Raw genomic sequence first — 26,476 nt, 5'->3', positions numbered from 1 at the left:
TGCTTTGTCCTTGTGTTTCTCTCACTGCCATTATTTTGTCAGACCTGAAAATAGGGTAGCCACACCCCTGGTCTGGGGAGAGGTTCTGCCTCCCTGCTACTGGCTGGCAGGGGGAAAACCCCATCAACAAATGCCCTGAAACACAGTCTAATGACATAACTCAGAAGTGATGTCATTACACCACCAATGTTGCACAGTGGCACTCTAGTTTTTTGGGCAAAACTCTATGGTATATTTGGGTACAAATCATATAGTTTTTCCCAAAAACTGGAGCATCGCTATGTGGTATCAGCAACATGATGACATTACTTCTTGGTGATGTCATTGAGCGGGCACATCAGAATATCCTAGGGAGGCCTGTAAATCCCCCTGCTGGGAAGAAGGTGGACCTGGCAACCCTACCTGAGCCCAAAGCATCAATCTCACCTTGATAGCTCTTTCTACTGGCAGATATTCAGGATGATAAAATAGTTGGTTTGTTTTTATTTTGTAATCCTCATTTTATTCTGTATGGATTATGTATTCTTTTAATATATAACCTGGCCGACCCTCTATTTTATATTCTTATATATGCCAATAAAAGCTGTCCTTGTTTGATAAAATAGTTGGACTGTGTGTGCCATCTTTGCAGGTCTGATCACGGCCTACTCAGGGTGCCATCATGCAAGTAGATTAAATCAATATATAATGTATGTATGTAATGGAACATTCTGCTCCTCCCCTAATATCTGTGTGATTTAGTTTAGCGCTATTGAGTGGAGCTCTTGTTTCAGTTTCCAGTTTTGTACATTAGCTGAAGTTGCTTGTTGTTGGTGTTGTCTCCTTGCAAATAAACAGCTGATGTTTTGCACCAGCTTGTCTCTGCTGAATGGCCCTGAAAATGGGTGCCTGAGTGAGTATTCTAACCTGAAAACCCAAAGCCAAAAGGTGTGGCAGTTTATGGTGTCAGAAATTCATGGTGTCAGAAGTGGCAGAAGTTGGCCTGTGTCTCCTTTGAGTCTCCAGCATTGAATAGGAAGGTTCCAGATCGCATCCTTCCACAGTGGAGTATTTCAAGCCTCCATCAGATTTATCCTTTGTGGGAAATTTAGGGGAGAACTGGAGGAGATGGGAACAAAAGTAGCCTAAAGATCACACAAAAGAATAATGGTTGTCTATAGATAAGACAGTGTTGAGGCAACATTTCTCTATTCCCACTGTAGAAGATCAGGAAAAGCTTGGCTGGGAAGAAGCTGTTTAGATGAAAAGGGTGGAAGGTAAAACTGGACAAAGAATCAGAAGTGTTTACCTTTAACATCCCATGGCGAACATAATACTTTTTAACAGGCTCCTTTTTTGTATACAGTCAGCAAGTGAAGTATTTAAGCAGAAAAAAATTGGAATTGGAAAAAAAATTGGAGTTGTCCATATTATTGCAGATGTTTTGATCATCACAGGAGCAAAGAGGAACGTGACGCCATTTTAAAGCAGAGAGCACAGTAAAAGGATGTAAAGTTCAACAAGGATAAACTACAGTTCCTGGTGGAAGAGGTCCTACTCAAGAGTATGGGCCATGTGTTTTCTAAAGATGGCATCAGGCCAGATGATCAACAAAATGTCCCCACCTGTGGACATAGCGTCAGCATAAGGCCTGCTATGACAAATGGGCCATGCCCCTTCCACCCCTACAAGACGGGGAGAGGGTGCGGATGCAGATCCCTGCAGGTTGGGTGCCAGCATCAGTCACAGAAAAGAGGGCTGAACCACATTCCCATAACTGTTGAAACACAAATGAAAACATGTATAGGAGGAATAGGAGACATTTGAGAAAAGATTATTCCTCTGTCCCTTCAGAAACTGGCTGGGCCTGATCATGCTGCCTCAACAGATCTCAGCTGATCTAGACCTGGCCATAAAAGAGGATCATAGCATTCCAGATGTGCTCCCAGCACTTGATGACTCCCTCCCAGCTGAAAGTGTATGGACAAAGAGTGGACGGGTGGTCAGGTTGTCTGCTAGATTAAAGGACTATGTGATGGGTTACCTGTAAAGTTTGAAAGCCAGTTTGGTATAGTGATTAAGTGTGCAGACTTATCTGGGAGAACCAGGTTTGATTCCCCAGTCCTTCACTTGCAGCTGCTGGAATGGTCTTGGGTCAACCATAGCTCACATAGGAGTTGTTCTTGAAAGGGCAGCTGTTGTAAGAGCTATCTCAGCCCCACCTACCTCACAGGGTGTCTGTTATTGGGGGGGGGGGCAAGGAGATTGCGGCCGCTCTGAAGTTCTGAGATTCAGACTATAGGGAGAGATATAAATCCGATGTTATCGTCGTCGTCTTCTTCGTGAGTCAATTGCTAGCAACTTCTGACTCCGCATTTTTGTAGTATTTGGGTTGCACCAAGCACTCCAAAGTAAAGTAGGGAGGTATCATATATTTATTGTATATATGTATGTAATAAGAGACCCATAGCACAGAATGGTAAAGCTGCAGTACTGCAGTCAAACTCTCTACTCATGACCTGAGTTCGATCCCCGGCAGAAGCTGGGTTTTCAGGTAGCCGGCTTGAGGTTGACTCAGCCTTCCATCCTTCCGAGCTTGGTAAAATGAGGGCCCAGCTTGCTGGGGGGAAAGTGTAGATGACTGGGGAAGGCAATGGCAAACCACCCCGTAAAAAGTCTGCCATGAAAACGTTGTGAAAGCAACATCACCCCAGAGTCGGAAACGACTGGTGCTTGTACAGGGGACTACTTTTTACTTTTTTAAATGTATGTAATGGAACAGCTTCTCCCCTAATATCTGCAATTTAGCTTGGTTCTGTTGGGTGGAGTGCTTGTTTCAGTTTCAAGTTTTGTATATTAGTTGAATTTGTTTGTTGTTTTGTCTTCTTGCAAATAAACAGCTGATGTTTTGAACCAGCTTGTCTCTGCTGAATGGACCTGAAAACAGGTGCCTTTGTGAGTATTGTAAGCTGGAAACCCACAGCCAAAGGAAGACATTACACTATATCTGTCGAAACCAGTTTTTTTGAGCGATGGTGAATTGGCCTTCCAGAACAGGTTGAAAAGGCCCTCACAGGATTAGTGTTGTGAAATCAATTTAAGGCTACTCAGAAGCATCTTTATTAAATGGTTAGTTACTTCATGTTTTAAAGTGGGCATTTGAGAAATGATCTTCAGTTTTCTGAAGTTCTTTTAGTTTGATGTATTATAGGCTTGGATCCTGTATAAGTTTCTACCAGGAAAAATAGGGTCAAAGAGAGCCAGTTTGGTGGAGTGGTTAAGTGCACAGAATCTAATCTGGGAGAACCGGGTTTGATTCCTCACTCCTCCACATGCACCTGCTGAGTGACCTTGGGTCAGTCATAGTTCTTGAAAGAGCTGCTTTCTCAAGAACAGTTCTCGAAAGAGTTCTCTCAGCCCCACCTACCTCACAGGCAGTGTTCCCTCTATGCTGAGTGTGAGCTGGTTCACAGTTTTTTAGCCTCTAGTTCACACATTTTTGTCTTAGCTCAGGAAAAATGGCCTCAGAGCAAACTAATTTATGCAGTAGCTCTCAACTTTAAAGCCAGTAGCTCACAAAGTAGCTCACAAATTTCTGTACACAAGACTCCACAGCTCACAGGGTGTCTGTTGTGGGGAGAGGAAGGGAAAGAAGATCATAAGCCACTCTGAGACTCCCAAGGGAAGGGCGGGATATAAACCCAATTTCTTCTTCTTTCCAAGCTAACTGCTAGATTTTGTGCACAGGTGATTCAGTCCTGCCCTTTTGAGGCTTGACTTAGATTTTATCACAAGGTTTATTATATAGTTCTTGATTTTTAGATTCCAGGTTCAAATTTTAAATACAGTTATTTATGATGTCATTTTATGTATTTTATATTTTATTCTCTTTCTACTATGTAATTTTATCTAGATTCTTTGTTAAATTTTCTATTTTTATTTTAACTAGAGCTTAATACCTGTATACCTGATAATGTCAGTTGGATCTGGTTGCTGGCCATATAAAATTGAACTGAACTTCTTCAATATTCACCAGTCCACTCTTCTGCGGGGAATTCTGGTAATTCCCACAAGTTCCCGTTCTCTCAGGATAGAAGCTTTTTGAACAGGGCAGTTTGGGCTGCCACAAGAGGGATAAACTGGTAAAATTCACCCCTTTCAAGACACACAAATTTGAAAAATCCACAGTTGTATACAAAGCTTTATATCAGATAATCTGTATGTGTGTGCCTTAAATTGTGTGAAATTGTTTTGAATGCAGAGAACAGGCGTGTGTACTTTCAAAAGACAGTAGATGTGTATAATCTCACGTGAATTGAATGTTGGTATTTCTGTACACTGGAGTGTTGGTAGCGTGTTGCTGAGTGTGGAGATCAAAACTACAAAGATGTTTCATCTTCCCTGAGGAAGTTGTGCTAAGAGTGCTGTTTTGGGTCGACATGACTCCTTCCCTCCCTAGCAAGTTATAGTGGCATCAACGATAGAATCTTCTTCAAGGAAAAGCAACAGCATTGATTAATCCACACTTTTTACATTTCTCAGTACAAAGTTCTCAGTTTTCTAAAATCCCAACAGGTTCTACACTCTTGCCCCCCAGTATAGAAGTGAACTGCCCAAATCTAATTCATACATTTGGAAATACAGAGCTTGTGGACTTTTTGGTAAATGTGTAAATATCCTGATGATTTCTTTGCAAATAGCTGTCCTTTTTTCTTATTCCATGATAGGTGATGGAATTCCTAGGGAAAGTAGCCCATTCATCAATAATTCTGGACTGGAGAGAGGAATCCTGTACGAAGGGAAGAACATGGCTCTTTTTGAGGTGATTTCTTTTCCAACATTCACTTTATTCAGTGTACATTTCAAATACAATAGTAGTACTTGTTTTGTTAATTTGAAATTGATAGCAGTAGTATTTGTTCTGCTTTCTTTAGATCCATAGCATGATGTCCAAATATTCATGATTTCTGTTCTTAAACATTATTCAGCCTTATTTATTTAAAAAAAATCCTCCGTTTTGTGTAGGACAATTATTTCAGTTATTGAAATATGATCATATAAGAATATAGGAAGGGCCCTGCTGGGTCAGACCAGCTAGTCTATCTAGTCTAGCATCTTCTCATACAGTGGCCAACCAGTTCCTCTGGATGGCCAGCAACGAGGCATCTTTCATTTGATAAAGCTTGTGCATGGGAAAACCCTTGTAGAAGTAGACTTGGAGGGTTGTTTTTAAGATATGAATATTTAAAATATGATTGGTTAACTTCTGCTTTACACTGTTAAAAATAAAGACTCCTTTAAAACTTCATTGTTTCATTTAATAGGTTTTTACAGCAGTGTTTACTCCGCATATATGATGATCTTTAAATGTTCTAGAATGTGCTGTTATCTGATACTAAATTTTAAATTTTTGAATTTCAAACAGGAAGAAATGGATAGCAACCCCATGGTATCATCTCTTCTGAATAAGCTAGCCAACTATACCAATGTTACCCAGGGAGTCGTAGAACATGAAGAAGATGAAGACAGCAAACGTAAAGAAATCAAGGTAGGTGCCATTCAGATGCTGAAGTGGTTTTTGCAATTAATGCAGGATGACTGTTAGTAAAGACACAGAACAGGTGACATTATGCATTGTGTTAGACCCTGTTTCTCTTGCTAACAGTGTCTTTGCATTATTTTGTATGTATGTGGAATCAAGTCACAACAGACTTACAGCAACCCCAACAAGGAGTTTCAAGCTAAGTGAGAAGAAGAGGTAGTTTGCCATTGCAGAATCGTTAGGGTTTCCCATTCGAATACCAACTCTGCTTAGATTCCAAGATCTGATGTGATCAAGCTATACCATACCATACTGTACCATATTATTCCACATCCACCTTTTGATTCATTAAAATAAAAATGTTGCTACTTATCAGCAATGTAGAACACCAGCTTTCTCATAGTCAGGGCTTTTTTTGAGCAGGAACGCAGTTTCTGCTGGCTTGGTGTTAGGGGGTGTGACCTAATATGCAAATAAGCTCCTGCTAGGCTTTTTCTACAAAAAATCCCTTTGCAAAACAATGGTGCCATCAGGGGTGTGTAGTCTAATATACAAATGAGTTCCTGCTGGGCTTTTTCTACAATAAAAGACCTGCTCATAGTACAAGTATTTGTTGCTAAGATGGGTGATCTTAAAGGGCAAAAAAAATACACTCCATTTTCTTTCCTGACTCTTCCCGCTTTGTGTGGGCTGAAGAGAGGGACAGTGTGGGGAAATGAAACCAGCTGGGGCATTTGAGTGAAAGATTGACTCCAGGTGTAGGGTTGAGAGATTTAAACCCTGCCGATCTGCCCCACAAGGCTGGAAGAAGCTGAGGCATGACTCTGGAAGAGGCAGCTGAGAGAGCAACCTGAGGGACAAGCTGGAAAGAAGCTGACTGACTGGCTTGAGTTTGGCTCAGAGCGACTTCTCAACGGGTACAGTTGAGCTTAGAGGGCAGAGTACCAAAAATGTTTCTTTGGATCTGTATGTGTAGGTAATTATTAATTGGTCACATCTGACATCAGGATATATCTCACCTTTGCAGTAGAGCCATTTCTTTAGAAGGTGTGCTTGCCTAATAAAACAGAATATTCTTTTCTCATTAGAGAAACAAACTGCTATATTTTTGTTATGTGTGTTTTTTAGGCTCCACGTATGGGCACTTTCATTGGTGTGTACTTGCCCTGTCTGCAGAATATTTTAGGAGTCATCCTGTTCCTGCGATTGACATGGATTGTGGGGACAGCAGGAGTTCTTGAATCTTTCATCATAGTGTTCATCTGCTGTGCTGGTGTGAGTAGGACTGACCTCTGTGTTCTTTGATGCTTAGTACTTTGAAACTCGGTCTTGCATTCCAGTCCCTGTCTGTTTCCCCTCGTAATGTTACTCGGGTATCTGGGAAGAGACTAAAATCTTCCCTGAGCATCCATATTCCTAGCGGCAGTCTTGTTGACATCACAAAGCAACATAAACTAGCACACCAGCTGGCCATCTCCTTAGCTGTTTCACACATGAAGCTGGTGTAGAAATGTCAGGGCCATGCTGATGTGAGACCTTCTCGCTGGAATCTCCTCAGAAGAATCCCTGGAGGCAGCCCCTCTGCCGGAGCTTTCAAATGGAAATGTGGTGGATCTTCAAGGACCATGATGTCTCCCTGTCCTGCTTCTGAGTAATTTTCTTATCCATGAGTTTAGAAACCAAAATTTCCAACGTGGAAAAATTCTTTACCGTCACACCAGTCCCAGAGGCAGCAGGAGATATCACATACCTGTATAGAGAACCAGATCTATAGAATCAGATCTCCCTACATTTCTATTTCTAACTTCAGATGCCCCAAGATCTTCTTTGTGGTCTCTGTGCTTCACACTCATGCGATAGAGCGCCTGCGCCGATCCCCGAATCAGTACCTAAAAAGCCCGGGATTTTTTTCACGCTCGGCACCAACGGGCATGCGCAGGTGTCCCAGTGCGCATGCTCGCTGCGCCAGCGCGAGGATCCCACCAGTTCCTTTCTGACTGCTGTGCTGAGAGGATCTCCTTTCATGTCCCCGGTCAGTAAAGTAATCTTGGATTGCTTTTTGCCTTTGTATATAGCCCGTTTATTATTTTCTTAGTGTAGTTAGTTAGTTGTTAGATAGTGTTGTAAAAAAAAAAAGTTTGTTGGACTTGCCCTTCGGGGCTTAGTTTTTCCCCCGTTTTCCCCCTCAGAGACTTCCTGGGCGGGGGTTTTTCCTGGGCGTCTATGGAAAGACTGGGTTTTTTTAAGAGGTGCCGTTCCTGTGGGAAGAAGATTGCCCCCCCCCCCCCCCAAACGGCCATTCCCTCTGTCTCCTCTCTCTGGGCGAGGGACATCGAGTTGATTCTTGCACTCACTGTCTGAGTTTCTCGAAGCAAACTCGTAAGAATCGAGCGGCGAGACTTTCGGCGGCTTTGGTCGAGTCGGCACTTTGTCCGCAGAAGATGGCATCAGGCACGTCAGTACCGATGGGTGAGGCCACGGCCCCGACAGTCACATCGGCTGAGACTTTGCCGATCAGGACTGAGATGCCTGTCGAGCATGGGTGTTCCACAAAACGGCCTTCTGAAGGGTCAGTGGACACCCCGGCTAAGAGAAGTCAGGATAATTCGGGGACCCGATCATCCGCGCCGAAGAAGGGGAAATCGAAGGAGAAGCGGAAGAAGAGACCATCCCGCACCCCTTCGCCTTGGCTTGGCATCGACAGCCCCACCGAGGAAGTTCTCGGCGTCCCCACGTCATAGCCCTTTGGTGTCGAGAGGCAGTGCTTCGCAGCTGCGCCTATCGGCATCGGAGCACGAGATCAACCTGACTCAGCGCTCCCACTCTTCAAGGTCCAGGTGTCGCAGTAAGAGCAACTCGGTCTCGGAGGTGGAGGTGTCGGCGCCGATGGAGCCTTTGGCACCAATGGATCAGGCGAGAGGCCGGAGAGAGCTGGAACTGATTGCAGTAGCTCATCGCTTCCCACCGCTTCCACCATGGGAGCAGTGCCAATGGCTTCCTACCCTTATCCTTACCCACCGTACCAATGGTACCCTCCTCGCGAGTTCGCAGACTGGGACCAGCAAACTGAGGCATCCCACATGTCCTGGCTGTCCCAACATTCTAGACGGTATCCCTCGGCATCGATCACTGTCCCACCTGACAGACACGGCGTGGTGGTTGAGGAAGTCCAATCTCGGTCGTCGGGGTCGATCCGGTCGCCCGTCAGAGAGTCTACTCCGGTGCTCTCAGAATATTCTCTGCACAGAGAGTCTTCATCGTCAGACTCTGAGGTCGGTACCGACGATCCGGGCCGGGCTTTGGAACCTTCCCCGGTGTCTCATCCGGCTGAGGATCTTCCCATCTCACCGTCAGAGGATCTGAAGTCGTACAGGGACCTGGTGAAGAGGATGGCACTCTCCCTCTCGCTTCCGGTGTCACAGCCGCAACCCATTGTAGACGATAACGTGTTTGACATCATGCAACGGGATACATCTACAGTGGTTGCCCTGCCAGTAACGAAGGTCATCCTACAGGCGGTGAAGGAGCCTTGGGCGAAGCCTGCTTCTACACCTGTGTCATCGAGAAGGTTGGACCATATGTACCGTGTCCAAGAGTTCCTCTTCACACACCCGAAGCCAAATTTGGTGGTTGTTTCCTCCTCGTCGAGGGCCTGCAAGACGCACTCCTCTCCACCAGACAAGGAGGGAAAGAAGCTGGATAACGTCGGGAGGAAGTTCTATTCTGCTGGGGCACTGGGAGTAAAGGTATCTAACTATGCCACGTGCATGGCTAGTTACCAATACTCGGTATGGGAACAACTAACCCCCCTTCTGTCTTTCCTGAGCGAGGAGAAGAGGTCGGCTGCAAAGAAGTTGCAGAAGGAAGGCTTTGCTGTAGCCAAACAACAACTGGCTGCAGCAAAGCACATGGTCGACGTCTCAGCAAGGACCATCACTTCTGCTGTCTGCCTCCACCGCCACTCCTGGCTCAGATCTACGGCTCTCCAGCAGGACACCAGGGCCTTCATTGAAGATCTGCCCTTCAAGGGCGAAGGCCTGTTCAGCTCTACCACCGACAATGCGCTCCAGGAAATGGACAAAAGTATAAAAACTTCCAGGAACCTGGGCGTACCGGCACCTTCCAGAGCTGCAAAACAGAAACAGTGGCACAAGCCTTGGGCAAAGAAGCTGTACCAAAAGTTCTCCCCGGAACAGCAGTGGAGACCTCGCTCTGCTCAACCTGAGAGTAGGTCCCCATACAGGGGGAACAACAGAAACCATTATGCTTCACAGACCACTGGCAAGTCCAAGGGCACTCGCCCTCAAAAGCAGGGCCTTTGACTTTCTGGCAGCACGCGTCACCATCCCCTCTTCCACTTCGTCTATCCACCTCCGTCCATTCCTGTCGGCCTGGGAGTCCATCACTACGGACAGGTGGGCGCTTTCCATCATAGTGGAAGGCTACAAAATAGACTTTGCTCAGATTCCGAACCAATTTGTGGTAATTACCACTCCCCCTTCTCCACCTCTGCTGGCGGAGGTGAGCAACCTCTTACAGAAACAAGCCATAGAGAGGGTCCCGATGGAGGCCAGGATGGGAGGCTTCTACTCTCATTACTTCCTGGTTCCCAAGCGGGACGGGGGTCTAAGACCAATCATGGATCTTCGGAATCTGAACAAATTCATTTTGTACCAGAAGTTCAGAATGTCCACTCTGCAAACAATTCTGCCCCTCATCAACCAAGGGGATTGGATGGCAACGCTGGACCTCAAGGATGCATACTTCCACGTCAACAGCCATCCTGTGTTCAGACGTTTCCTTCGGTTTGCAGTAGGTTCTCAGCACTTCCAGTTCAAAGCTATTCCGTTCGGCCTGTCCACTGCACCTCAGGTGTTCATGAAGATGATGAGCGTTGTGGCTGCCCATCTCCGGTTTCAAGGGATAGTCGTCTTTCCATACATCAACGACTGGCTCCTTGTGGCGGAGTCGAAAGAGAGTTTGTCATCCCACATTGCCATCACTCTTCGTCTTCTCGACGCCTTGGGTCTGCAGGTCAATTTAGAGAAATCACACCTTACTCCATCAAGGACAGTTCAGTTCATAGGGGCTTTGCTGGATAGGAACCTTCATTGCGTGTTTCTGCCTCAGCAGAGAGCTATGGACATTATCAAGCTTGTCGAACTTCTGCAGAATCTAAAGTGGGGCATGGCGCAGCAGCTGCAGCAGATGCTGGGGCTGATGGCGGCGACTACAAGCGTGCTGCTCTTTGCGAAGCTGAGGATGAGAGGCCTACAGCTTTGGTTTCTTCGTCAGTTTCGTCCGTTACGGGACTCACCTCGAAAGAGGTTTGTAATTCCACCTGTGACACTTCAAACACTGCAATGGTGGAAGTCGAAGGACAACATTTGTCAGGGAGCTCCCTTCCATCTACTTGCACCAACTGAGACTATCACAACAGATGTGTCTTTATGGGGTTGGGGGGCCCACATGGACGATCTGTGGGTCGGGGGTCCTTGGCCTTTGAAATTGACTCACTGCCACATAAATTACTTGGAACTGCTGGCAATTCATTTTGCTCTTCGGTCTTTCCGCCCTATGGTGACAGGAAGATTGTTGCTCTGCTAACAGACAATACCACTGCCTTGTGTTACATCAACAGGCAGGGAGGGACAGCCTCTCGACGGCTTTGTGCGCTGGATATGTGGTCGGAGTGCCTGGACCACAACATCTTTGTGAAGGCAGCGCATCTCCCAGGGGTCTTCAACTTGCAAGCAGACTCCCTCAGCAGGGGTGCGGCTTCCCTGCACGAGTGGGAGTTACAGTGGCGCTTCCTTCAACCCAGTGCGAGCATGCGCACTGAGATGCCTGCACATGCCCGTTGGTGCCGAGCGTGAAAAAAATCCCGGGCTTTTTAGGTACCAATTCGGGGATTGGCGCAGGCACTCTATCCCATGCGTGTGAATGCACAGATGACTACTCGAAGATCTACAGTTACAGGTAAGCAACCTGTCTCTCTTGCTAGGATAATATGTCAAGTCATCGGCTGTCTGACTGAGGCAATGCTGATGAATGTAGCCTTCATTTTGCCCAGTACGAAGGACTGGATACTGTGGATCCATTCAGTATCAAACACCCATATCAATCTGTTTAACATCTATTATACAGAGATTGTTATCTCTTGATCCTTGTTTCCCTTTCTTTTTAACTTTGCTGCTAACTCGAGGAATAAAATTTTCATTATCAAGGGAGGTCATTCATTCAAAGCATTCATAAATAGGATTTGTAGACAAATGGTGCCTCTCCCCAACAGCTGATGGGCCCAGCCACCAGTTTGGACAGCTTCCCTTGCATCTGTTTCCAACTGTTCTCACTTTAAATAGCAGCAAGTGAGGTGTTGTTTCCAGTGTCCACAGCCAACAGACATGGTTCTCTGTCTTTTAAGCCACCCCTTGTGATTTGAGCTAAAGACAGCAAGTGCTTCAGCCATGGGCTGTCTTCCATCTTTCAATATGATTTCACAGCAAAGGATATGACCAAAAGAGCAAATCAAATCCTGCTGACCTTGAAATGTCATCCTGGTGGAGTTGGCAATGTTTGAATATATGTGTAGCTATACTACCCTTCCTACCTTGCCCGCCTGCCCTGGCCATGTAATTTAAAAAAATAATATTTTTTTTTAAAAATTACATCCTACCTTTTAAAGCACTAAGGCTTACATGTTAGCCACAACATTAAAAGCAGATTCTTTATTTTATTTCAAATATTTAGATCCTGCCTTTCTCACACACCAAAGTAGGGCTCAGTGCTGCTCTGAAATGGCCTGTAATTTATCAGTGTCCATCAGACAAACTGGAAAAACAATAAGAAACTTCAGCATGGAAAATGAAGAAACAAAGAAAAATATGTAGACCTTCTGAATGGTTGCTAGAATAGTTACTTTCCAGATCACCCTAGAGAGCCTGTTCCTTTGTCTTTCTCAATTACATCCCCATGTGTCAGCTCTGGCCCTCCAGTTCTCACCTTCTGTCACCCCCTGCTTAAAGCTGCATATTTAGGGTGAACCAAAACCTGTTTCTTCTGAGCGTGGGGTCCCTGCAGAGGGGAGGGGGGTGCCATCCTTTGAGGTTTTTAAGGAGGTATTGTAAAGCTCTTTTTATTTTCTAGAATGTTTTATCAGAGTTTGAGTTACATTTTCTGGGCATCTAACCAGTTTTATTGAATGTTCCTTGAGTCACAAAGGGGAAAGCAGTACATAAATATTTTGATAAAACATTGAGGCCAAAGAAAAGCCCTTTGCCTAGGGAAGATGCAAACAATGAGGCCTGTTGGGCTGACCCAAGGTCAGGCAGGGGGTCCTTTAAATAGTAGGTCTCAATGTAGGGCTTAGAAGATAAGAGCCAACACCTTAGGCAGGGAGTGAAGTTATTTCAACATTGGTGTATTTATGTGTGTGATGGTTTCTGTCTACCAAGAGATGCTGCTTGTCCATACCAGTCATCACAGGATATTGCACTGTTGTCGTGTTATTGGCTGTCATTTGAAACTGGCTCTTGCTGTGTGGACAGGACAGTTCAGTTGCAAATGCTCACTACAGTACATCAGTAATGCCATATCCAGCGATGAGTGGATGTGTCCAACCAAAGCTTCCTGACTGTCTTTAAGAGCTGTCCCAATCAGATCATGTTACAATTATACAACCCGAAGGGTTATGGAATACTATGGTTAGAATCCAAATGCTCTTTTTGGAAAAAAAATGCTAGTTTTTATACACACAGACACTTGCTTTAGGTATTGAGGCAAAAATTGTACTTTGCTTTCTGCTACTAAACGTTATCCACTTGCTACTTTACAATACTTAACATGAAAAAACTTCTAAGTTGCCTAGACTAGGGACAGCTTTATAATGGTAAGTAATGGAATTGTTCTGTGCCCTCACTCAGTGTCTGTTCAAATCTATTTAAATGTTTTATGCTTCAGCTGCCGCAACGGAGTCCATGTGTTAGACTGATAAAGTCAAACTTCTCTAACTTGAATCAGTGCATCATGAGGAAGCATCTGAATGTAACATCATTGAAGTTAAGGCAATATGGACTTGAAACATGTCTTTATGGGATTTCACTGATACCCTCATTTGGGCTGTTCTTGAGTTTCAGTGGAATAGTGGAATACAAACATGACAAACTGGCCTTTTTTGCACTGTTGTTTCCCTTGCTTTAAGCCTGCACCTGTCCCTTCCTTCCTCTCCTTCTGCACTTGCCTGTGCTCTCCTTGAGCATTCAATTCATGTCCTTTTTTTGTTCTTCACTGATCCCCCCCCACTCCCCCCCCCCTTTAACACCCAGATCACTTTCAGCCTGCATTTACCTTAGGCTTTTCAAGAGTAGTTTTATATCCTTTGTTCTCCTCCAAGCCAAAACTAATTTAAAAGCAGAAGTATCCCCTCAGATTTTCCCACCCCGCCCATCTCAGGTCCCTCCTAGGCCAATCCCCCTCCTCATCAATGTCCTTATTGGTTAGTTCAGCTCTGGGTTTTTGTTTTTAAATCGGAAGCTTTCCACTCCTGCACAAGTGACTGGCGGGTGTGCAGCCCTTTGCAGATGCAATTGCTTGTCTCTCACCCTGTCCCAGGCAGTGAAGCCGGCTGCTACAAGGCTCCCCAGTAAGCACTTGCTGCTAAAGGTGTGGGCGAAGCAGGCTGCCTGCCTGTCCCCACTTCTCCATGGCTGCTCCTGCCTGCAGCTTCCCCCTTCTAAAGGGGACAAACCAAGCAGTGCTGCAGGGAAAGGAGAAGCCTGCCAGCCTTTTCCTGACCCCTCCACTCCCGCCTAAACAAAACCCGCTGGCTGGCCGCTTGCTAGGGTCTCTTCTCTGGCAAGCCACATCAATTTCAGGCCTGGGGAGGGGAACAGGCTTTTCCTTGGCTCTCAAGGGAGAGATGGGGATGGGAGGAAAGGAGGAGAAGGGGGCCTGGACAAGAGCAGGGGCTTTGCTGCAGAAAGGATGATTGCAGGATCTTGTAGCTGCCCTCCTTGGCCAGTCTCAGTCTGGCTTCTTCGCTCCCATTCTCCCTTCCACTTTTGGCTCCCTCCTTCCTGCATCTCCCCCCTCCTGGCTGGGTGCGCCCAGCCCTCTTCTTCAGCTGCCTCCTGTCCACTCTCTCCCCAGAATGCTGATGACAAGGCTCCCCAGTGACCTTCCACCCCACACAGGAGGATCACGCGATGTCACAACTAAAATTAAGCAAAAAAGGAGGGTTTTAATTGTAGATGCAGATGCAGGATGCATACACGAATATGTGGAGAGAAGAGACAATGCCAAGGGCAGGCACACAAACCTGAAGTCAGCCTGGCTGCTCGGATTCTCGGGAGTCAGCAACAGAGAGTTGTGCATGCAGAAAGGGACATGGTCTGTCGCTGGAAACTGCCACCACTTGAGGCTTTTACTTGATTTACCCAAAGCACTCTTGAGCATACTTTGGAATTCACTTTGGTCGTTTTCGCACTCACCTCCAGCCGGCGCGACCCCCCTCTTCACCGCGCAGGATCTGCGCGGATTTCGCACTAAATGCCGCGGAGCAGCCTTTTGCGCCGGAAACTCCCGTTGCAAAAGCCGCGCAAACGCCATGTTTGCGCGGCTTTTGCGCCGGGAGTTTCCGGCGCAAAAGGCTGCTCCGCGGCATTTAGTGCGAAATCCGCGCAGATCCTGCGCGGTGAAGAGGGGGGTCGCGCCGGCTGGAGGTGAGTGCGAAAACGACCTTTGTTTTAAATTAACTTGATGGAACTGAGGTTTTAGGCATGGAGTTTGGATCGGAACCCCCCCCCCCCCTTTGTTTTTAAACAAAGCCAGCCTAAGCAAAGGCACACCCTCCTAAGCTCATCAACCTCTCTGGATTTAGGAGGGTGTAACTCTGCATAGGATGATACTTCCCTTGGCAGTTTCTTTTCACAGATTTTTTTCTCCAGGTCTCTCCTTCAAAAACTGTCCAAATGACCTAAAAAAACAAAACTTCCCACCAAACACACTTGTAACTCCCCAATCCATCCTATTCAATCAAGACAAGTAATAACCAGTCCCCTCCAGTTCCATACATCCTTCAGTCAATATGAAAAGTGTTTTTCTAAATCCTTTTATTTTCTCTAAGCTCCTACCATAAATAATACTTCTCTTCCCTGGTTTCTCTTTTATCTTTGAAGTCTGATATTTAAATCAAACCTCCCTTTTTCTCACTTTTGTATAAATAGCTTCACTCTACAGTGTACTTAAAAGTGCAGAGAAGACACAAAGACAATGTCCAGCCTTTCTCCCTCCCCCCCGTAAAACTCCATTGGATAATAAACCAGTGCTACCCAGATCAGTCATGATCCATGCTTAGCAGATATAGGGCATCATACTTTTTAAATTAACCAATAACCCCCAGTAGAGTTTGTGCTTGGTTCCTGTCTCCACTTCCACCATTTGGCCAGTGCATCCAGCAATATTGACCATGTCTGCTTACAAAAGAAGACTTTCTGTCATGTGAAGGAAAGGATGAGAAAATCGTGCATGAATGAGCTTTCTTCCAATAAATAGCTGGTCAGAGTCTATTATGTACATAGCTTTTTTGCTTTCATATCAAAATGCCCTTGCTGCTCTGAGGGATCCCCTAGGCTGACCTGCTGGGATTGCTGGTGATGTTCTCTAATATGTTTGATGTTTTACAGACGATGCTAACAGCAATATCAATGAGTGCAATAGCAACAAATGGTGTAGTTCCAGGTAATTATAAATTTTGCTTTTCTCTTCAAATGTTTTCTGCACTTTGCATGTGATCACTGGGTCTTATCACGAGGCGAGTGGGAGGCAGGTGCCTCTTAGCCTTCCTTGCCAGCATGGGAGGTCTCCCAAACAAGGAAGCACCCTCTTTTCTGTGGTCTGGGCTGTCTCAGGCTTATTGTGTTAGAACAGCCTAGGCCTGTGGTTCTCAGCCAGTGGTACATGTATCACTGGTGGGGCACATGTCATCTAGATGGGACGTAGCTTTCCTAAACATTACTAAGAATTTGCTTGCCCTCAGTCCCAGTGACCTTGGGGCATGCTAGCAGTGCAATCAGAATGCCTGTGAACATAGAACTGTATTTCTCCACAAAAGTGGACTTTTTATGTCTCTTACAGGGGTGGCCAAACTGCGGCTCTCAAAGCCCCCCCCCCCCCATCAGCCAGCTTGGAGAAGGCATTTCTCTCTTTAAATTACTTAACTATGCCAAGCCAAAGAGCCCCGTAGTGCAGAGTGGTAAAGCTGCAGTACTGCAGTCTGAGCTCTTTGCTCATGACCTGAGTTCAATCCTGGCAGAAGCTGGTTCAGGTAGCCGGCTCAGGGTTGACTCAGCCTTCCATCTTTCTGAAGTCAGTAAAATGAGTACCCAGCTTGCTAGGGGGAAAGTGTAGATGACTGGGGAAGGCAATGGCAAACCACCCCGTAAAAAGTCTGTTGTGAAAATGTTGTGATGCGACGTCATTCCAAATTCAGAAATGTCTGGTGCTTGCACAGGGGGACTACCTTTTTTAAGTCAAGCCAACCAGCAGCTTGGAGAATGCATTTAACATTAAAGTTGCTTTATTTCCACCTCTCCTTCCCTTCCTTCCTGTCATGTGGCTCTCAAACATCTGGCATTTATTCTGTGTGGCTCCTACATTAATCAAGATTGGCCACCCCTGATCTATCATGATGGGACCTGGGTTGATAGAACAGTCAGTAAGACATAAGATACAAAAGGATGAGAGCTGCTGGACAAGACCATGCCAAGGAATGTAGGGGGATTTCTTCCTGCAATGCTGCTTTTACCAAAGGATTACCTACCTGCATGTGTGAAAACCCTTCTGCTCTTTTCAAGGTGGCAGTGTTGTAGCTCATGCAGCTGAACTGCCCCATGAAGTGGAACAGGCCTTCTGTTCCTTCCCTATCATACTTTCTGTACTTCAGTGGAGATTTAGGCACTTCCATCCACTGTGTACATTGTAAGAATCGGTGTAATCTTGTTTTCTAGATATAAGTCCAATGTGTCCAAGCAGTAGAAGCTAGGCACTTCTTGTGTGTGTGTGCAGAATGCATAACAAAACTTTATGCAGTCATATATTGCATACAAAATAACTTTCACAATTATATTTATGATATGAATAAAATTAAAGAAATTACAGTCTTTCTCTGTAGTGTGCTTTTATTTCAAAGAGTAAATGCTTAGTCTCTCTCTCTCTCTCTCTCTCTCTCTCTCTCTCTCTCTCTCTCTCTCTCTCTCTCAAATCATGACCTTCATTTATATATCATGACCTTTATAATACATACAGTATGTAATTTTTGGAGTTTGTGTTATTGTTAAAACTAACGCTCTAAAAAATTTAGGATCAGATGCTATTTTTCTGTACTTTGACCTATAGTGGGAGAATTGTATAGACATTTGTGCCAACAGGAAGTATTAGTAATAGAATCCTGTCCGTGGTTAGTTGAAGTCAGTGTAACTTAATTGTGCGTGTATCTGTGAGCAGAGCTGCTGCCTAAGGCTGTGAAATCCAGCAGTTCCAATTAAACCCCTAAAAATGCATAAGCATAAGCATTTATAAGCATAAGAAAGTCAAGACTGCATTTATTTATGGTAATATAATATTTTATTGTTGCACTTTTATGCAATTCCATTCCTTATTCCACAACAAATCTGAACAAAGAGCTGCCACTTATGCAGTTTCCTCATCTTTTCTGATGTTCTGGTCTCTTTATAATAATAGTTGTATAAGCTAAATTCAGGGGTAACTCCATGGCAGTTGCTTTGCATTGCATTGCTTTTGTGACACAAATTAAATGCAGAACACAGATAGTATTGGCAAATTTTTTAGCTTGCTTAGGGTTTTTTTTAATATCATAGTGAAGTGGAGAGCATTGGGAAGAAATGGTGGCTCAGTGGCAGAGCATCTGCTTGGCAAGCAGAAGGTCCCAGGTTCAATCTGTGGCATCTCCAACTAAAAAGGTGTGAAAAACCTCAGCTTGAGACCGTGGAGAGCTGCTGCTGGTCTGAGTAGACAATACTGATTTTGATGGACTGAGGGTCTGATTCAGCTTCATATGTTTTATCCCAGGTTTTCTTCCAAGTTTCATTTCACCAATGCCTCATACAGCATTAAATCACCACTTCTCCATCCCACATTTATATCTAAGAAGTATTTTCACTCTTCTGATAACTGAGGTGCAGGATTGTACTCTGATCTAAGACTGGATGCCTGCTTTATTCTTCATAGAAATAACTAAGTATCTTTCATTAGTTCCCAGGAAAGCAAGCAGGCAGCCACAGGATAGCTTTGTTAATATTGCCTCCTGGAGTTCTGCATCCCCCTTCTCTTGATCCGAGGGGCACAGGGACTGGGCTGGGTGTTCTGATGATTTAGCAGGGAGCCTCCCTGTTTGGTAGCAGTTGCATCAAGGAGTTCCCTGTGCAAAATTCTTCCCTTGGGATGATGTTGCTGTCAATATACAAGCATAGGGTCAAAGTACACAATATGTGTGAAGCAAATTCACTCAGGGGACACCAGAGCTGTGCCGCATGCATTTTGTAGTTGGCCCTTCGGAGGAGTTTACATGTACTGGTATTATAGCAACATGTCCTAGTTTGGATAAGAGGTTGAAATTAATGGAACACTTTGGATACTTATGATTCTGTCACAAGCTGTTGAAATCAAACAGCAGATCTTTTAAGACAAATATTTATAATAACTACATGGCTTCTGAGCATCCTTTGAACTCTCCAGTGTTACTTCTTGACGTGACCATCCAAACTGGAGATGCTGTTCTACAGGAAATTGCTTGCCAGTCTCCTGCTTAGTGCTACTGGATAACTACCTTTTAATACTCCAAACAGTATGCTCTCCAGTTAGCCAGAGCACAGCACAGCAAGAGACCATTTGCTATTCAACTTGGCTAAATGTTCAGCTGCTCAAATTAAACAGTTTTTCTTTGCAAGGGGCAACCAATTAGTTCCAGCAGCTATTAAAGTGTTCAAAGCCAAAACGCTTGCCCCAATCCTCTATGGTATCCCTATTTGGATCTCAGCTTTTACCAGGAAAGTGGAGGGCATTCAAGCCTCATTCTTTAGACAAATTCTTGGTTTGCCAAAATGTGTGTCCTACTTTGCTGTCTGCTCTAAAGTGGGTCAGTCTTTGGTGGAGACAAAAGCCTGGATTGCAGTGTTTAAATTCTGGCTCAAAATTCATTTTAGAACAGATCCCAACAGCCTTCTTGATTGTATGAAAAGAGACCCATATATTTCATCCTGGACAGCAGTGCTTCTGTCTAAACTCAATCAATTGGGGTTAGAGGTAGATGATTTTTCTACCGCTGATGAGTCATATATCTTCAGATGTATTAAACTGAGACTATGGGAATCGGAGGAAACAAAATTACGGCCAACTGACCCTTATATTTGCTCTCCAGCTTCCTTAGGTCTTTATGCTTTTTGTGGCAAAATGCCCAATTATCTATCAGACCTAACCACTCCAAGTCATCGCAGGGCATTTATGTTGGCTAGACTAAACGCGTTTCCCTCCAAAGTTTTACAAGGGAGATATCAGCGAGTCCCTTTAGCCGACAGACTTTGCTCCTGTGGAGCAAATACCCCTGACTCAATCCAGCATATATTGCTTGATTGTTCTTTATACCATAACCTCCGTAAAGATTTATTTGGCAAGCTTTCCTTTTCTTCAGATTTTTCTATTCTGCCACCCTGTTATTATTTATTGAGTGATACTGAGGGGGTGGTTAGTGAGGCTGTGGCAAAATTTCTGGCTGAAATCCTTAAATTTAATTCTGACCATGTTTGAATGCATCTGTAAGCTCGGTTTTATTTTGATTTTATCTCCAATGTTTAAATTTTTATATTCTGTGTATTTTTATCTGAATCTATTATGCCATTAAAGGTTTGGTATGGTATGGCTATTGGTGGATTATCTAGGCTTTTTTAGTTGCTGTTTTCTAATGTGACATTTTGAGTATCATTTTCTTCAAGGTATTAATAAAATTGGATCCCAGGTAGCACTGGACTCCTAGATGGAAAGTGAAAGGAGACAGTGGGAAGTGGTGGAAAGGAATGTCCTAAAGAGGGCATTCATATTTGCAGGGTTGTTTGTTTGTTTTTTGCCATAATTGTACCTCTATAAATAGGTAGAGCAAGTGTCTTTTTGTTGTGTGTTTTCTGTCATACTTTCTTTGAAGGCAAGGAGAACATGTTTACATTATTATTTTGCAAGGCACAAGTGTTTGGATGAGGGCAGTAATCTGCTTTCCAAAAATTAAATCTGAAGTGGGCCCAAGAACCCACTGTGACTTGTACGGGAACAGAACTTGCTCTTCTGGAATTCTCTTAATGGTAACATGATGATTACAGTTGCCCTTTATAAATAAGTCCGAATTCTGTGCCTTAACTCCAGTTCAGTGGCCCAGGTAAGACAAGAATACTATGCAGATTTGCATTATTTCTTTTATAGTGCAGACTGTTCTTGCTAGCCATTGGTTGGGTCGAGGAGCTACACTTAGCACTGAAGCCCTATTCCTCTGACTACTGAAATATAAATGCAGCAATTCTTCTGATTCCTGAGATTTCATCTGATGTAGCTACAACATATTTGAACGTGGGCTGGATAGTTGTAAACACTCAGCTGATTACCTGGATCCATTTCAGCTTGGGTTCTTTGCAATCGACAACCTATAGCAGGCAACCTGGACCTCTCAGCAGTGTTTTACTGTTGACCATGATATCTGGACTGCCAATCCATGTTTAGTATCAGGAGCACTGCTTTCTGATGGTTCTGCTGGGGGGACCACATTTTATAAGGCGATGCTGGAAGTCTGCATTTCTTCCAGGCGGGGGTGGTGGGGAGAGAATGTTGTCTTGTAGGGTTCACTTTTGTTTTCCGTGAATATAAGAAGATCCCTGCTTACTGAGACAAAAGGCTCATCTAGTCCAGCATCTAGTTTGTCAAATGACCAGAGGATTCTGGGAAGGAAGCCCATCAGCAGGACAAGAAAGCCAAAGCCATTTTCCTTTTGTTGCCTCCATCGGCTGCTGATATTCAGAGGTATGCTGCATCTCACCAAGGTGGTACCGTTTAACCATCAGGATTAGCTGTTAACAGACCTATCCTCAAAGGAGTTGTCTCTTCTTTTAAAACTAAATTAGCAACCATCACATTTTGTTGCAGTGAATTACATAAGTTTACTTAGTCCTTCTGCTTCCCTTTATCCAGTACTTTTTCTTATTACCTGAAATCACAGAGAGTGGTCACCCAGAGTTATAGGTTCATGCCTCTCAGTATACTGATGGCCAGGGCTTTTTCTGAGCAGGAACACAGTTCCGGCTAGCTTGGCATCAGGGGGTGCGGCCTAATATGAATGTGTTCCGGCTGGGCTTTTTCTACAAAAAAGCCCTGTGTGAAACAATGGTGCTATTGGGGATGTGGTCTGGTATGCAAATGAGTTCCTGCTAGGCTTTTTCTACAAAAGCCCTGCTGATGGCAATATTTCTGCTTTCCCCCATCTTATCCAGGGATAGCAATGGTGTTCGTGTATGTGTGACTGGGGTTAGTGGTAGTGAGAAAGGTATGACAGTGATGGCAGGAGGTTCAGGGTATCTGCTAGCTGGAGAAATACGTATCCTAGCTGGGTTCATACCTTTCCTAAAGGGGGCAGGTCCAGGTGGTGGCTGCAGTTCAGAGTGCCTTTTACCAGCTTTGGATGTTTTCCAACTGCATCAGTTTCTATAAAATACAGATGTGGCTACTGTCATTGATACCTTGGCTTTGAGATCAGCCTGTGAGGTCATGATAAAAGTACCGTCTCTTGTTCATGCTGAATTACTTCCACGAGAAACATGGCCCCCTCGCTTAGGACATTTATTTTTCTTCCTCCTTAACATAATTAGAGGAAGATTTGTTTTACTATACGCTTTGGGATGTAAGCCATCATTAAAAGTATTTCTGCTTCTGTTTATTTACTTTGTTGTGTTATCTTTTACTTTTTTCAGATATTGTTGTTTCAGTTTTATATTGTGAACTACTTAGAAATGTGATAAATAAATAACTAAAACAGTGGCAACCATAAAAAACCTGAAATAAATATTGATTGATTGAAAAAACTGTTTTTGGTGGTGTCAGGTTCACAGTGTGGTCTCTTCTTGCTACTATCATATAGCTTCTAAAACCAAAAAGGGTTAATAAATGGATAAGAAAACCATCTATTCTAACCATGACAGGAGTACCAATTTCTTCAAAATGAAGTTAAACAATAAACCAGCTATTAAACTAGATTCTGCTGTGATGGCTGTGTCACGAGCAAAAGTACCAGAGCCTGTGGAAGAACACAGGCCACACATGGACATGCTCATTTAAAGAGAAAAACCACAAAACTCCTTTCTGTCAATGAAACATTTAAATAAGAGGAATATGAAGGAGTAAAACAAAGCTTGTGTTTCTGTTAATTTAATACTCAAACTTGGGATTTATCTAGGACAAAAATACTAATACTGGATAGACTGCATTGTGCCATAGACATAATTTAGTAAGCGAGCATGGATCTTTACTGCAAGCAAACGTAAATTTTTGGTCAGAATGAACCTATGAGAAGAAGGATCCTTTTGTAACATAAAATGCTGCTTGGAACAGCTGTGCACAGATTTTAAATGAAATCTTCAAAACCTTTGTATATTTTATAACAACCTTGAAATCTGTGTGTCATCTGGTCAGTGGTAGTGACTAACAGTTACCCCTGTCATCCAGTCACAGGTGACTTATGGTGGCTCATGAAATTCTACCTCGTGGTGTTTTCAAGGCAAGAAATGAACAGAAGTGGTTTGGCCCTGCTTAGCATCTGAGCTTCGATGATATCAGGCTAATCTAAGCTATTCATGATCAGTGTGTGTGTGTGTGTGTGTGCAGCAATTTTTTTTACCCCCATCTTAAGGCTGTTGGAATTTTGTGGGGGAAGTGAAGTCTGCATGCCCCTCGTGTGGTTGGGGAGTTGGCCATCTCTACCTATTAGTTGTAAGGTTACTTTACAGTAATATTCAGGGAAGTTACCCATTACAGTCAATCTAAACAAGGAGCACATTATTTTAGATTGTGGCCATGGCAAATAGGTGTTATACTTTGCTGATTTGTGGAGTGGAATTTGGATTTCAGTGTCCAAAGATCTGATTAGAAGCTAAAGGAAAAATTGATCATAACAGCAAACAGAGGAGAGCAGTAGCCCAACAAGACCAAAAAAAAGAGTCAGATATGAAATGCTTTCCTGGTTTGTAAATTGAAAACTGAAATAAGCTTTATAATAGTAGTGTATGTGCATTTAAAACAGTTTAACCTGAGTAGGAAAGGGAGAAAAATACATGTTGTATACTTAATATTGCCACTGCATGTTTTAAGAATAAATTTTGTAAAGGTGTTTATGAGCTGCCTTAAAACTGTGTAACACAGGCAGATATGTGGGATGTATATGCAGAGCACGTATTGTGAGAACCTGGATGGAGTGTCCCTCATGGCAAAAGAGCATGCGTGGAAGTCCCCTTACTTACCCATCTTAGGTCTTCTCTCTTCTGTTTATTTACTTTGTTATGTTATCTTTTGCTTAAGTGTTAAGCAGTATGCTATGGAATGAGTCAGTTCCCCGCCCCTTTGCTTCTGCATTAATCCATAATATATGTGTCTGGATAACAAGCCCAGAACAGGCACTCATGCAGAGATGCTATGAGCAGCTGAATGTGGAATGCACAACAGAATTACCTGCCTCCCCACTGGTGAAGCAGTGATTGAAAACGAGGCAAACTTGCTGTAAATCGGCCAACGGATGCAGCAGGCTGCAGGCAGCTCTTCTGAGTTCATTATTTGGACATGGGGACATTTTTGTTAATTTATTGTTTGTAGCACATGATTAATTCTCTCTATTATGACCTGACATGCAGTTATAGACTGCATATTTTAATTTTGTATTAAAATTTATTTTATATAATAAGAATTCATGAACAAGAACAGTGGATTTTTTTATCAGCAGTTCAGCAAACTGTATGCATGAATGAATATTTATATTTAGATTACTTCTAAAATATTTTCCTCCCTTACTCAGTAGTTCTTAATATAATTATCTCAGTCAGTTGATTATGTTTACAGTTTATTTATTTATTCATTTATTTATTTATTCTATAACTTATACCCCGCCCTTCCCATAAATGGCTCAGGGCGGCTCACAGCAAACGATAAAACAATAAAACAAAGTACAGAACTATTACAATTAAAAAGTCGAAGCATTTAAAAACCTAAAAACTTTAAATTCTTAACATTAAAATTATTCAATATAATTCACTGAAGTCTGATAAGCTACATTTATCCAGTCAGGTGTAGGCTAACCGGAAGAGGGTTGTCTTACAGGCCCTGCGGAACTGAGTAAAATCCCGCAGGGCCCTCACCTCTTCCGGTAGCTGGTTCCACCATGTAGGGGCCATTGTAGAAAAGGCCCTGTCTCTAATTGTCTTGAGACGGACTTCCTTAGGCCCGGGGATGGTGAGAAGGTTTTGAGTCCCAGACCTCAGTACTCTCTGGGGAACATGTGGGGAGAGACGGTCCCTCAGGTAGGCAGGTCCCAGGCCATATAGGGCTTTAAAGGTAATGACCAGCACCTTGTACCGGACTCAGTATGTTATTGGGAGCCAGTGCAAAGCCCGAAGACCCGGCCGAATGTGCCCCCACCTTGGGAGGCCCAATAACAGCCGGGCCGCGGCATTCTGCACCAGCTGCAATTTCCGGGTCCGGCACAGGGGCAGCCCCATGTAGAGGGCATTACAGTAATCCAACCTCGAGGTGACCGTAGCGTGGATCACTGTTGCTAGGTTGTCGCAGTCCAGGAAGGGGGCCAACTGCCTTGCCCGCCTAAGATGAAAAAACGCGGACTTGGCAGTGGCCGCTATCTGAGCCTCCATCTTTAGGGACGGCTCCAGTAGCACCCCCAGGCTCTTGACCCTGTCCACCGCCATCAGCGGCGCACCGTCAAAAGCTGGCAGGGGGATTTCCCCCCCCCCCCCGGTCCTTGACGGCCCAAACAAAGGACCTCTGTCTTCGCCGGATTCAGTCTCAGTCCACTCAGTCTGAGCCACTCAGCCACGGCCTGTAGTGCCCGATCTAGGTTTTCTGGGGCGCAGACTGGTCAGCTGTCCATAAGTAGATAGAGCTGGGTGTCATCAGCATACTGGTGACACCCCAGCCCATACCTTCGGGCAATCTGGGCAAGAGGTCGCATATAGATGTTAAATAACATCGGGGAGAGAACCGCTCCCTGGGGCACTCCACAATTAAGTGTGTGCCTCCGGGATAGTTCCCCCCAATTGCGACCCTTTGTCCCCGACCTTCGAGGAAAGAGGAAAGCCACTGCAAGGCCAGCCCCTGAATCCCCGCGTCAGCGAGGCGGCAAGTCAGTAACCGATGGTCGACCGTATCGAATGCCGCCGATAGGTCCAACAGCATCAGCACTGCCAAGCCACCCCGATCCAGATGCCGTTGAAGGTCATCTACCAGGGCAACCAACACCGTCTCCGTCTCGTGACCTGGGCGAAAGCCAGGCTGGAGTGGGTCAAGGATGGAAGCGTCCTCCAGGAAAGTCTGTAGCTGCCTCGCCACTGCCCTCTCAATAAGTTTGCCCAAAAAGGGCAAATTTGAGACCGGCCTATAGTGTGCCAATTGGGCCGGATCTAACGATGGTTTTTTTAGGAGGGGACGGACCACAGCCTCTTTAAGCGGCGCTGGAAAAAGCCCTTCCGTCAGGGATCTGTTTATGATATCCCGTATAGGATATCTGAGATCCCCCTTGCAAGATTTAATAAGCCAGGAAGGGCATGGGTCCAATTTACAGGTTGTCTGATCAAGTTGACTTTTCAGCATATTGCACATAGCAGTATGAATATATTTGAATGTGATTTCTGC

The 26,476-nt window shown here is 44.4% G+C and overlaps 1 protein-coding gene across 1 annotated transcript in view; it reads left to right on the top strand.

Annotated features, from left to right (window-relative positions):
* The first annotated feature begins 4,700 nt into the window (after positions 1-4,700).
* The window catches only part of SLC12A7 (solute carrier family 12 member 7), a 104,837-nt gene continuing 83,061 nt past the window's right edge, over positions 4,701-26,476 (top strand). The window contains exons 1-4 of the mRNA XM_060253941.1: positions 4,701-4,801; positions 5,405-5,527; positions 6,650-6,796; positions 16,204-16,258. Of these exons, the coding sequence (XP_060109924.1) occupies positions 4,787-4,801; positions 5,405-5,527; positions 6,650-6,796; positions 16,204-16,258 (340 nt within the window). The 5' untranslated portion in view covers positions 4,701-4,786. The remainder of the gene's footprint in view (positions 4,802-5,404; positions 5,528-6,649; positions 6,797-16,203; positions 16,259-26,476) is intronic.

This window comes from Heteronotia binoei, chromosome 14 (assembly GCF_032191835.1).
Source record: "Heteronotia binoei isolate CCM8104 ecotype False Entrance Well chromosome 14, APGP_CSIRO_Hbin_v1, whole genome shotgun sequence".
In the NCBI taxonomy this organism is placed as follows: Eukaryota; Metazoa; Chordata; class Lepidosauria; order Squamata; family Gekkonidae; genus Heteronotia; species Heteronotia binoei.
This window is presented reverse-complemented; position numbering and strand designations above follow the sequence as displayed.